We start from the raw sequence: 13,292 nt of genomic DNA, 5'->3' as shown, positions 1-13,292 counted from the left end.
AACAATACCTTTTTATCTCACTCCTCCTTGTCTTGGCTGTTAAGCCCAGTGGCACTTTTTTTTGGTTGTCTTACTGTGTGTATACATTTAAGTTGAGCCTCTGTTAAGGTGTCTTTAAAAAGTTTCCATGCAACTTGCAGGGATTTCACTTTGGGCACCAGTGTTCCCTTTAAGGTGCATGCCTGCACGGCCTTGCACAAAAAATTCTAAGTCCACCCACCTCCTTCACACACCTAGTGCAGTAGTGGTGGTGCCAGGACTCTGGTGGCTGGGGCTGTGTTAGGGAGGGCTGACTGTTCTGGCTGCCGCCAGCCACATCCAGCAGCTGTCTACCACTGGGTGTTGGAGTTGCGCGTGGGTTCTGGGGGGGACAGCGGGTAGGCAGCTGCTTTGGGGGTTGGGGCTTTGTGGCTCAAACATGGGGATGGGTGTGAGGGTCAGACAGAATCCAATAAAGTGAGAACAAAATCAGCATTTCTTCAGACTTGAGTAGGACTGATTCTGCTCGCTCACAGCTGTAAATCAGCAATAGTGATAAAACTGGTATGCAAATATGTTTACATTTAAAAAAAAGATGAACACAAAACATTTTGGGAGCTGTTTTACTACAGCTCTAGTTTTAGATCTTATTCTGAATATTATATTCTGATGCATTAGAAATGGAATCACTTTGTTTTGAACAGTCCTTGAAGACTAAATTGTAGGATTTTTACAGCCATTGGTGGTATGCTTAATGTACTTGATTTTAGACTTTATTCTCCCAAACTTGTATTGAAATAAACAAATTTTTAAAAATGGAAGGAAAGAGATTTACTGTAATAGTAAGCAGTGGACTATGGAAAATCTAAACATTCTTCAATATTGCACAAAGCAAAGCCACTGTCTGTCTAAAATATACACATCTGTATTACTCTTAGCTTAAAAAGTGTGTTGAAGTGAGGGTAAATGTTGTTTAATTTTTTAACCATAAATGAGAAGCTGCTGTTTGTGCTTCTAATAGTGACAATAACAGCGCAGATAGGAGGAATGTTGTGCAACTCTTTCTCTGTATTCTTCCTTTAAACATTATTAATCTGAAATAATTACTTGCTTGGTGTTCTCTCTGAAACTACTGACAGTGACACTTTTTACTACTAAATGGCACTAAAACTGTTGTCAAATGCATTCTTTATCTCCCAGTACTGGTACAAATACTATTTACTACCTTACCATAAACGCCTGGTGCTTTTTGCCATAAATTACATGTCATTAATAGAACCCATTTCTGGTTATTCTTCCTAATACAGTCCAGAAGACACTTTCCTCTATACATATAGTAAGTAAAAAGTCCTATATTACAGGAGTATAATTTTGAGTCTGCATGTTCCTTTGGAAGATCCAGTGAATTAACTGTGGATACACACTGATAATAAATAGTTCTCATCAGCTGGTGATTTATCTGGCTAGGATACTGTAATAGTGTCTTTCACTATACACTGAAGACATTTTGTTTAATTATTGATTATGAATTGGCCCAATGATTCCTCAGGTATGTCTAATTCTGTTGTCAGCGTGTGCGCACGGTTCTGAAAAGCTGCAATTTCTAGGCTGCTGCAGCTCAGTTGTCTGTACGCAGGCTTGGCTATATGTACACTGGCCATTTATAGACAAAAGCCTATGTCCTTCAGAGGTGTTACCCCCCTCTTCCCAAGACAAAAGTTTTGTGGTGGCAAGTACCAGTGTGATCAGCAGGTGGTATACAAGGGCCCTCTCCTGCTGACCATGAGAGTGCTGCTTGTTGGGGATGGAAGTATTTTGTCAGCAAAAGAGCTGATAAACAGCAGTTGCACTGCCCATGAAGGGGGTGAGGTGGGGCAAAGAGGGCAGTTTCCCTGGGACTCACTGATTCTGAAGGGCCTGGGGCTCTGGCCGCTGCTGCAACAGTAAGAGCAGTGCTGCAGCGTGCTTATTCTTGGCCTCCTGTGACTTATGGACCTGTAGACAGTGCAGATTTAGAGCAGCCATGGGGCTAATCTAACATACTGAAAATTTTGCAGTATTAATTTTCTTTTTATTTGACTTCATATTAAATACACTTTTGAAGTCATGCACCTTGTTAATTAGCCCTTGTTTTTAGATTTTGTTTTCTTCCATAACATTTAAATTATATAAATCAATAACTTGAGTGCCACGGTGTCCCACATCTGAACAAGTGCACAGGGCCTCAATATTGGTTCACAAGATGCAATTTACTCTGCTGATGGATGGAAAATCTTAAAGGGAACACCGTTTGGCACTGTACCTCTTACATTTCTGTTTAACTAATCACCTCACTTTTGTTTAGTTCCCCTCTCTGAAATTAAATGCCATACTGTTGAACTGCTATAGCTTTTTTTCCTGCCACAGACGTTAAATTGAATTATATGATGGTCACGCTTTCTAAGATGGTCATCAGTATAAGTTAATTGAATAATCGATTGACCTCATGAATTCCTTTTAGTTACTCAGCTATTCTGTATGCCCCAGGGGTGGGGTCAGCAGCTAGTGTGCTCTGGCTCCACTTCTGAGGAGCCCTCTGCCAGTCTGCACTGCTGCATGGGATGCCAGGCGGGGAGCTGGTCTGCGAGGGGAGCCAGTTTAAAAATCAGCTCTCCTCAGTCACCAACTGCTTGTTGCCCCATGCTGCTGCCTCTGATACAGAGGCAGCAGTGTGGAGTGGCAGCAGCCCCTGTCCAGGAGTGGGGCTGAGCTCCTGGACGTGGCGCGAGTCGGAACTGAGTTTAGTGGCCAGCAGGGGGGAGAGGAGAGAATATGCATGAAGTCTATAGCATTAACCTATAAGTTTTGGCTTATCAGTTAATGTTCTAAACTTGTACATCTCTAGTTGAGCTATATTCACCTCTTGGACCAGATTCTGTACTTCGTGTAGGACTAATTCAAGAATTGTCTTGCCTCCTGTAGGTTCCAGGAGAAGCTCTTCCAAGAAGCTGTTGCTTAAAGTGTCAAACTTATTTCTGCATTCCATCCTGAGGTGACATGTACTCAGACACTATGGGGATAGCTGAAATCCCCCCCCCTCTTCATTTTATTTTTATAGCCTCTCTAATCTCCTTTAGCATTTCAGTGACTATTAGCATCCTGCTTGCTAAATGCCTATAATTATGTGTTTGTTGCTGATTGAGTTCTGTCACCCTGTACAATTAGTAGTAGGTGCTTGCAATAGCACTAAATATTCTGTAGTATATGTTGTGAAAAAATAAAGATGAATTATTTACCAAAAATAGCTTCTTCTGAAAAAAATCAGAGCAAAAATGTGGACTTGAACATTTACAATAAACATTTGGGAACAAATTAATGGAACCGATCTTAAAGTAGAAGCAACATGCATGTTCATGTTGGCTACACATACTGACCTGAGGGCCATAGTTGCTATGTGAAGCTGTGGTTCTCTTTACTGTACTGTGACATGGTGTGGTAGGAGTGAGGATGCAGTCTGTGATGCCACATGGATTGTTGCAGTGTAGGGAGGAGCTAAAATAGAGTTCATTGACTGCAAAGGGTGGAGAGCAGTGTTTCCTCTAAGATGAGTGGCATGTCACAGGTGATTAATCAGCCCCACCCTGTCATTGAGCTCTTATTTGGTGGGGTTGATTAATCACCTGTGAAGCTCTGCTGCTAAGCAGCTTAGAGGGAACATTGGAATACAGCCTCTAATTGTTGGATTTGTAGGTAAATGAGAGTCCAGGCATTTGTTTGCTGCTGGGGAAGCCCCATTATGTCCTAGTGCATCTCACTCTCTTGACTCCTGGGCCTTTCTGCTGTATTCTGTTGCTGTCTCCATACTGTAAGTAATAGTTATCCTCCCTGTTCTCTATTTGTAGTCTGATACAGTACCAGCTTTTGAGAATCTCACTGAATATATCCTCACATCACCTCCTCCTTATTGCGGTCAGGCATTCTGCACTTATGCAGTGGTGATCCTATAAGGCAGGGGTGGGGAACCTTTTGGGCTGGGAGCTGCAGACCCACAAAAAAATCAAGTCGGCCCAGGTCAGTGAAGGTTTGTGGAATTTTTGTCTTCCCGCATGTATGTGGCCCACCAACAGAGTAGGGAATGGTGGTGGGGACGGGGGGAGAAACCCTCACTGACATGGCCCAAAACTGAGAAGCAGAGAAAGACCCTTGCATCACTGATGTAACTTGAGGTGCCAGGGGTCCCTTCATTCTCCAGCCCTGTGCGGGAGGGCCCATGGCTGCCCAGCTCTTACTACATATAAACTGCAGAGCGACAGTTGTTCCAGATGGGTGCGAGCCAGGACTGCTTGGTCCTGGCTTGTGCTGGGTCCAGCAGCCCCTGTTCATGGTGGCTGGGGCTGGCAGCAGACAGGGACTGCTACCAGAACAGCTTTTGCCCATGGCAGCAGCCCCTGTCTGCGAAGGGAAGCTTTCTGCTGCTGGAGCAGCATCTGCCCAAGTTAAGCCTTGGCCCTACCCCTCCTGCCTCCATCCTTGCTGCCTCTGATAGAGGTAGCAGTGGGGCCAGGGAGGGAGGTGGCACCATGAAGATGGTGATGGGTGGAGAGGGGGAAACCAGCATTTAAGCTGGCTCCCACAGCACTGCCTCCTGACCTAGAGGCAGTGGGGGGGAGAAGGGGAGGTAGTGAGCAGTGTTCCCTCTAAGCTCTGGGCAGTACAGCTTCATAGGTGATTAATCAGCCACACCCAGTCAGGGGCTGATTAATCACCTGTGAAGCTGTGCTGGGCTCAGTTTGGAGGGAACTCTGGAAGGGACTAGTCAGGCACTCAACTCAACAACTCGCTTATATCCCTAAAACCTGACTTTTAACTAGTTAACTGATTACCCGGATGTTATATCCCTAGTCCTTATATCAAACTTGCAATTGGGGATGGAGAATGTGAAGTGGGGGAGGCATTTGAGTCTGTAGGCAAAACTGCAGAAAAATCAGACGTATATACAGGTTGGAACTCTTAACCAGGATTCTCTGGTCTGTGAACATCCATGGGTCGGAATGGATGTTACAGAACCAGAGGGTCCCGGTGCAGGGCCAGTGGTTGGGCAATAGGTTGGCAGCAAGGCTACCTAGCAGGGCTGGGAGCTGCAATAGCTGTGGCTTGGTGGGGCAGCTGCCTGGCAATTCTCAGAGCAGGTGCAATGCATGGCCACCAAGTGGGTCAGCAGGAGGTGAAGAGCTGGCTGGGAGGCCAGTGGGCTCGACCGGAGGGCTGGTGCAAGGGTCCAGAGATGATCTCTGCTGATCGGGCAAAATCCCTCATCTGGGACTGGTCAGGTCCAGAGGGTTCTGGCCCAGGGAGGTCCAACCTATACTTGAAGCTGCCATTGTGTGGGCAAATGCCAGATTGGTCAAATTACAACAGTTAATTTTGACATGACACCAGACTTCTGCTAATGGCCCATTGTGGCAGGATAGTCATAGTCCATCTATTAAATTTCACACAGGTATTGAAGAGGACAAAGTGCTTTTTGTTAGACTGCAGCTAAAATTACACTTAAGCGCCATCAAATATGCAACAAATGATTGTGCATATGTATTTTAACACTTTTTTTTTTTTTTTTTTTTTTTTTTTAACTGCCAGACCATTTGCAACTCACCATAAAGCTTCTAGTCAGATTTATTCTCATTCTCCTGGAACTCTGCAGTAGAACACGGATTCAGTGAATTTGTTCAAATCAAGCCCTATGAAGTAGCAAAATCCAACCCTGATTTCACACACACACAAGTGAATGATGCCAGTATAAGTGGTGTTTAGCCTTTTCAGGCTATCTTCTAACAGAACCTAAGAGGGATAGTAACATTCCTAAACTTACTTTTTAAGGACATGTCCCAGTCTTTCTTGATAAAGTCCTTCTTTATGAGCTTGATGAGATCATTTTGCTTGTACCTGGGTTAGGGTAAGTTATCCTAAATGTTTGTCCATCGTAAGTTTTCTTTTATCCTAATGTTTGTAGCCAAACTGTGTTGGAAGAGAACATATCTAAATCACTTTATTTTTCATTGGAATTCCTTAGCAGGCCTGTATCTTCAGCATTGCATTACAGCATGCAGTCACAGATGTTAGGGATGTCAACTTGTAGATAACTACGTGATTAACGGATAAGCCTGGGATGGAGGCACCGGGGGAGGAGCACTGGGCCTCCTTGTGGATATGGGCTGCTACTGTGGGCAGAAGTTGGTCTTGCTGCTACGAACAGGGGCTGCTGGACCTGTCGCAAGCCAGGACCGAGCAGTCTTGGCTTGTATTGGTCTAAAGTCAGCATGCAAGCAGGCAGGAGTTGGTGCTGAGGGAGCTGGCTTAAGTCGGTTCCCCCTGTATTGCTGCCTCTATCCAAAGCAGCAGCACATGGTGGGGAGGGGGGAAGGGAAGGCTCCTGTGAAGCAGCCTCTCTGTGGGGAGCCCAGATCCCTCGCAGACAGGGCCTGCTGCCACCCTGCGCTGCTGCTGCCTCTATATGGGTATGTCTACACTACCCCGCTAGTTCGAACTAGCGGGGGTAATGTAGTCATCCGCAGTTGCAAATGGAGCCCGGGATTTGAATTTCCTGGGCTTCATTTGCATGAAACCGGCCGGTGCCATTTTTAAATGCCGGCTAGTTCGAACGAGGTGTACAGCTAGTTCGGATTAGAAGCCTAATCCGAACTAGCTAGTCCATGCCGTGTGTAGCCGTGCAGCACGGGGTCCGAACTAGCCGGCATTTAAAAATGGCGCCGGCCGGCTTCATGCAAATGAAGCCCGGGAAATTCAAATCCCGGGCTTCATTTGCAACTGCAGATGACTACATTACCCCCGCTAGTTCGAACTAGCGGGGTAGTGTAGACATACCCTATAGGAGGTGGCAGGTGGGAGCCAGTTCGTGTGGGAAACCATTTTTTTAAACCGCCTCCCACCTGCCACCCCACACTGCTGCCTTTGATAGAGAGGCAGCACCACAGGGTGATAAGGGACTCCTCAGGAGCGGGGTTGGAGTACACTGGCTGCCAGTCCCACCCTGGGGAACTCTAAGATAGTTGTGTAATTGCTAACATTTCATGTGATTACACGACTATTCAGTTACACGCTATCTAACTTCCCTAGCAGACATGCCTGCAACTATTGCTAATCTGAAGTTCTGTATTTGGATTTTAGGCCTTCAAGCAAGTAACCAGGGAAATATCAAAAGCTGCTCTGTGATGGCATTTCAGAAATGATGTATTTTTGTAGCAAGTGTCTCATCTGCACTTAAGTACTTGAGGTGGGGAAAAAAATGAAGCTTGTTAAATTGGCTGCTCACTAGTCAATTAATCCAATACATTTCCTAAAGTGTTGGGGGAGAGGAGGGGTAGAACTCTGAAGACTGCTCTGAGCAGTTATGATGAATTTGCCATCTTATTCAGTGTTGGTTTGAATCCAGGCATATCTTGACCATATTATAACTACTAGGGTAACAAACTACTCTGAGTCAGTTGCTAAGTAATGAAGTGTCTTGACAAAGGTCTGGGCACAGGTAGCCAAGAGACACTCCCATCTGGCTCTCTACAAATATTAGACCACCTTTCCCTGTACTTAGATAAACATGTAGCACGTAGTGCTCCTGCAAACATATTAAGAAAATTCCCACTTCATCATAGAGCCGCTCAATTGTCTAAAGTTAAATGCAAGTAGTAATCAGTTATTCAGCATGTTTCAAAATATGTTTGGGATTCAATTATTTATTCTATCTATAACCTTTTTCTCTCTTCTTCCAGATATATGTATAATTGTGGATATTAGTAACATAAGCATATCACATTGTTTATAATGCTCCCTTCTGGTTCTTGTTTTTGAGTGGCTTTGAGTTAAGAACCTTGTTGATTTAATTGACACTTAACACATTACATTTGCCTTTCTAGTCGGCGAGGCTCTGGCCTGGGCAAAAGAGGAGCAGCTGAAGCTCGCCGACAGGAAAAAATGGCTGATCCTGATAACAACCAGGACGGAGTTAATTCTTCAGCTGCACGTACAGATGAGACTCCACAAGGAGCAGCAGGTAAACAGAAACACAAACTGCAATACCTGTTCTCTGGTACTCTGTAAAACATTGATGTAAACCTTGTTCAGGCCGCAGGATTGCCAGATTCCATTAGTTTGTCAGCATATTTTTTCCCTACCATCATTAATCAAATGACACGTGCGTAAAGCAAGGGCATGGGAAGGGAGGTGTGTGCTGATTGCAAATCACACTGACCATGAAAGCCAAGCAGTCCCTCTACCAATCGAAGTGCTGCTGCAGTTCAGACTGCACCCCCTCTCTGCAAATTCTAAGTACTCAAGTGCAGTTTGAAAAACTACTCTACCCTATCTTAGCTATGACAATCTTGCAACCCACAGAGATGGAGGGCCACTTATGTGGCCCACTCGCTAGCCTAGGTTGCCCATCACTGCCTTAGAGTATTGGACTTCTTTTTTGTTTAAAAAGTGGGGGTAAGGAAAGGCATAAATGAATTGCTAATGTCCCTTGTGGAAGCTGACTGATCAGGGGACTACTGCTCAGGTATTGAGCTGCAGTTGTGTTCAGAAGCCTTTTGGTTATGTGATAAGCTTTGAACTCCCTTCCAAATTAGTGTACAGTACTAGTAATATTGCTGTTTCTATATGGTAGATAACAAACATAAGTTAGGGTACATCTACAAAGCAGGGCTGAAGTCGGAATAAGTTACGCAACTTCAGCTACGTCAATTGCATGCCTTACTTTGAAATAGCTTATTTCTGCTTTCAGCGCTGTCTATACAGCAGGAAGTCCAGGGAAGAGCACTCTTTCTCCAACTTCCTTACTCCTGGTAAAATGAGGGTTTACAGGAGTCAGTAAGAAGCCTCCAGCTCGACATTATTTTGACATTATGTTGAAATAACTGCTTGTAATTTAGTCGCAGACTGTGTTTATTTCAGAATAACATCAATTATTTCAAAATAATGCTGGTGTAGACGTACTCTTACTGTGCTTTTTGACAAGTTACTGTCAGAACCTGTGTCTAACCAGCCAATACTGTGTGATTCTTTTACAGTAAAGAACTTTTGGTTGGTTTGTGATATACAGTTATGAAAGTATTTTTGTACCTCTTGATATTAACCTACATGTTCTAGCTTTAGAGTACTTACAGAAAAGTCTTTCCCTAATAATCTTTGCCAGAATCTGAATTATCAGCCTTCCTGTACTCACTATGCTGCAGTAGGAAAAACTGTTCACAAAGTTAGTCATCTCCTTACACTGAAGAGTCCATTATTCCCCAAACAGTTTTATTGAAATAATTGCAAAGTAACTTAATACTCATTATGAGCCATCTGTCCCTAATTGAGCACATCAGTTAATTTCAAGTCTCCAACAATTATATTGGCTTTTGGGGGTGAGGGGAACTTTAAAATGGTCAGGATTGAATATAAGGCATTGATGTGTTTTAGTGCAGTGTAATAAATAGGATTACTTAAACCGAATTCATAGACTTCATTCAAAGCTATGCGTGTATGTCTGAAAATACTGGTTTCAGAAGTGCATTGAAAACTTGGTTGTAAGTTATGATGGAGAAACCCTAGAACTTACATAGGATGGAATCTCATGAATTTACAATTTTAAATTGTAATCTTAAATTGTGTAAGGCTCACCAGCAATGTTAGGTATCGTGTAATTGAATAGTTGTATAACCGCATGAAATCTTGGCAGTTACACGAATATTTGATAGTCCCCAGGGGCTATATCTGAAGCATCAGTGCAGGGTGACAGGTGGGAGCTGGTCCGCCGGGGGAGCCAGTTTACAAACCAGCTTCCCACACAGACCAGCTGCCTACCTACTAGTGCTGCTGCCTCTGATACAGAGGCAGAAGCACAGTGTGACAGCAGCGGAAGCTCCCCATGGACTGCAGCTGCTTCACAGAAGCCTCCCTGCCCCCATCTCCTCTTGGCACTGTTGTAGAGGCTGCATTATGGATGGGTGGGGCAGGTGGCACCGTGGAGCTGGTGCTGGGAGGAACAGGCTTTTAAGCCAGCTGCCCACATCCCCAGCTCCTGCTTACTTCCCCTTGCTGCTTCTGTAGGAGACAAAGTGTGTGTGTGGAGTAGGGGGACAGGCAGGCAAGGCAGACAGTTCCTTGGAAGCTGACATCCCATGTGCATCAGCTCCTGCCTGCCCCCCTCACCCGCCAGGCTGCTGCCTCTCTCTAACAAAGGCAGCAGTGGGTGGAGGGGGGAGGCAGATCCGGTGCTCCTCATGGGCACTGGCTCCAGTGCTCCTTCCTCCTCCCTTGTTGCCGCTGATACAGAGGCAGAAAAGGGGAGGAGTGCATGGAGTGGACAAGATGAACCATCATGCAGTGGATTACACATTGACACCCCTAGTTCTCACTATTAATTTTTTGTTAATATTGCTTGAATGAATCTTAGTTAAAACAGGGTATGTTAGGAGTGTGGTCCAATTGCTGCTGAAGTCAGATATTTAGTTACTGTTTTTAAACAGAAGCAGCATTAATGTGTTGAATACACTTAAGAAATAAATCTTAGACATGTCAGTGTTACTCAATTATATTTTTTTTTCTTCAGCATCTAGTTCTGTTGCGGGGGCTGTCGGCATGACAACATCTGGAGAAAGTGAGTCAGATGATTCTGAGATGGGAAGACTACAAGGTAAAAGGCTTTTAACATATTTATATGATGGGTTGGTACCTGTACATTGTATTATTAAAAACATTATTTTGATATTTTTCTCTAACAGTTTAAAAAAAAACTACTTTTTTTTTTCTGTGAACATGCTGCTTTTCCTATTATGCATTATGCAGTGGAAGAAACTGGTATAGTAGACACTCAAGAATTTGGCAGTACTAGAGTAGGCTGAACTTTGAGTGTCTTAACTGATGGTGTGCTACACTAGAACTTTTTGCACTGGTTAATGATTTTCCAACCCAATAAACACTGTTGAAACAGTGTTATTTGAAACAGACGACTTAATATGGAATATAGTTCATAAGTTTGTTTGTTCCTCAAATATGAAAAGATGCGAATAGCTTTCAGTTACAAAAAAAAAAAAAAAAAAAAACACAACTGCAAGTTTAATTAGGCCTACCAAATTAATTATTATTATTTTTTTTTTTTTTTGGCATCTGCTCTTCAACACTCACCTTTATTCCCAGATTTTGACCAAGTAAAATCCAGTTGTGGTAAAAAATATATTTGCTTTTTTGACTGGACTGCACAGAAATGCATGTCCTTCCAGAAACTGACAATTTTGGCAATATTCTGCATTTAACTTTCCTGTCATAGAATCATAGAGCTGAATGAGATCTCAGAAGGCCATCAAGTCCAGCCCTCTGCCCAAGACAGTACCAATCTCAATTAAATCAACCCAGCCAGGGCTTTGTCAAGCCGAGACTTAAAAACCTCTAGGGATGGAGATTCCACCATCTCCCTAGGTAACCCGTTCCAGTACTTCACCACCCTTCTAGTGAAACGTTTTTTTCCTAATATGCAACCTAGACCTCCCCCCACTGTAACTTGAGACCATTGCTCCTTGTTCTGCCATCTGTTACTACTGTAAACATATCAACAGTTTTCTAGTACTATGGTGCAAGGAATTGTGTTCATTTGCAGAGGAAACAATCTAGGTTTGCTTTAAAAATCTGTCTCTTCAATTCTTATATGTTCGAAGGGATGGGGGAAAGGGAATACTTGCTTTCTGTCAGTTCCTCCAGTGCGAAGCAAATTGAATAATTAATTTTTTTTGTTATTAATACTAACCACCCATTTGTAATATTGGTGCGTAACATTCAGATTAGCTGCAGTTCAAGTAAGGACATTTTAGGTAAGAAAAACAGGATGACTTCATATAATGTTAACGATCTGCTGCTTCCAGAAGTTTTTAGACTCTAGCAAGTCACTCACCTAACAATTAACAACTACATTTGCCATGCTTTTCTCTCCGATTAATTACATTAGTCCAGTTCTTTATATAAGTGTACAGCTTATTGTTCTGCCCAATTCCCTTGTTTTTGCCATTCTGCTTGAACTATTTTACAGTAGTTCTCATTCTGACTGAAACTAGTCTATTATTTCTAGTATTAAAAATACGTATGCATGTTTTATGTTCATGTAAATACTTGAGAGTAACTGACACAACTCCAGAATTCCTCCTGGCTCTTTATTTTAAAAAAAGGTATCTTTTTTACAACCTTGATAATCATACTTGAGTAAAGGGTAACCTTAGAAGACAAGTAGTTCACTTCTCTTTATTGGTGTTGGGAAAAATCTATGTGGTGGTGGTGGCGGTGTTTATATCTATACATTTTCAAAGCTGCAGAACTTCAAATTGTAAGTTCATGATATTTAGTTTTATGGGAGCTTTTTTTTGAAAATGGTGGTTTAATATCCTATGTTTGCTTTTAGCTCTTCTAGAAGCGAGGGGTCTTCCTCCTCACTTATTTGGCCCTCTTGGTCCTCGTATGTCACAGCTTTTCCACAGGACAATTGGAAGTGGAGCTAGTAAGTAAACTTCATCTTATTTCTTTCAGCAGCTGTCAGACTGGTTAAACTTGGCTACTAGTAAATCTGATGTTACCTATGTAAGGATTTAAATACAACCAACTTTAACAATTAAATTAGTGAATAACAGTAGTGTAGGGAACTCAGTACATTAAAGTTAAGCCAAACTTTAGAAACTTAAGAAAAGAAAAAAGTTAATGCTTATAGCCAAATGTTCCACAACTATGAGCAAAGGGAGTGAAGTAACAAGTTTTAAAATACCATCTTGTTTCTCAAGATTTAGTTTGGCTTATGTATACTTCTTTAACAGGAAGAATCTGTTAATTCATCTGAAACAAGGATTCTTTTTATGGTTTTGGGAAAACCATATTCAGTACTATGTTTTTAAAATCTGTTTGGGGCATGGATGGTATCTCTAATGCAAACTAGTCAGATGAGCTTGAAATCATTTTAGAGAAATCCTTCTTTGTTTGAACATCTCTTTTAAACATAGGCCAGTGCTGTCAGCAGGGACTACTACAGACCACATTCTACCCTCTTCATACTGTCACCTCAGCAGGCTAGGATGCTTACCTCCCAATCAAAAGAATTTGGAGACGGCCCAGTTACCAATCTTGCCAGCACCTCACAACTGACAAAGGGATGTCATCTGCCAACTAGATATTTCGTGGTAGCCTAATGTTTGCTGCTCCAGTGGTATATGCTTCATACTTCCAAAAAATAAGTGGTTCACCCAATACGTTAGCCATCTTACCTTATGCTAGCTGGTTTGGTAAGTTTAGCATAGCTGCTCTTC

General features: G+C 42.8%; 1 protein-coding gene across 6 annotated transcripts in view; it reads left to right on the top strand.

Moving 5' to 3' along the window:
• Positions 1–13,292, top strand: part of TRIP12 (thyroid hormone receptor interactor 12) — a 173,555-nt gene that overhangs the window by 78,147 nt on the left and 82,116 nt on the right. For all 6 annotated transcript variants that reach the window (XM_075937630.1, XM_075937629.1, XM_075937628.1 and 3 more), the window contains 3 exons: positions 7,887–8,023; positions 10,565–10,648; positions 12,401–12,496. In XM_075937630.1, coding sequence (XP_075793745.1) covers positions 7,887–8,023; positions 10,565–10,648; positions 12,401–12,496 — 317 coding nt within the window. The remainder of the gene's footprint in view (positions 1–7,886; positions 8,024–10,564; positions 10,649–12,400; positions 12,497–13,292) is intronic.

Source organism: Pelodiscus sinensis, chromosome 10, assembly GCF_049634645.1.
Source record: "Pelodiscus sinensis isolate JC-2024 chromosome 10, ASM4963464v1, whole genome shotgun sequence".
Taxonomy (NCBI): domain Eukaryota; kingdom Metazoa; phylum Chordata; order Testudines; family Trionychidae; genus Pelodiscus; species Pelodiscus sinensis.
This window is presented reverse-complemented; position numbering and strand designations above follow the sequence as displayed.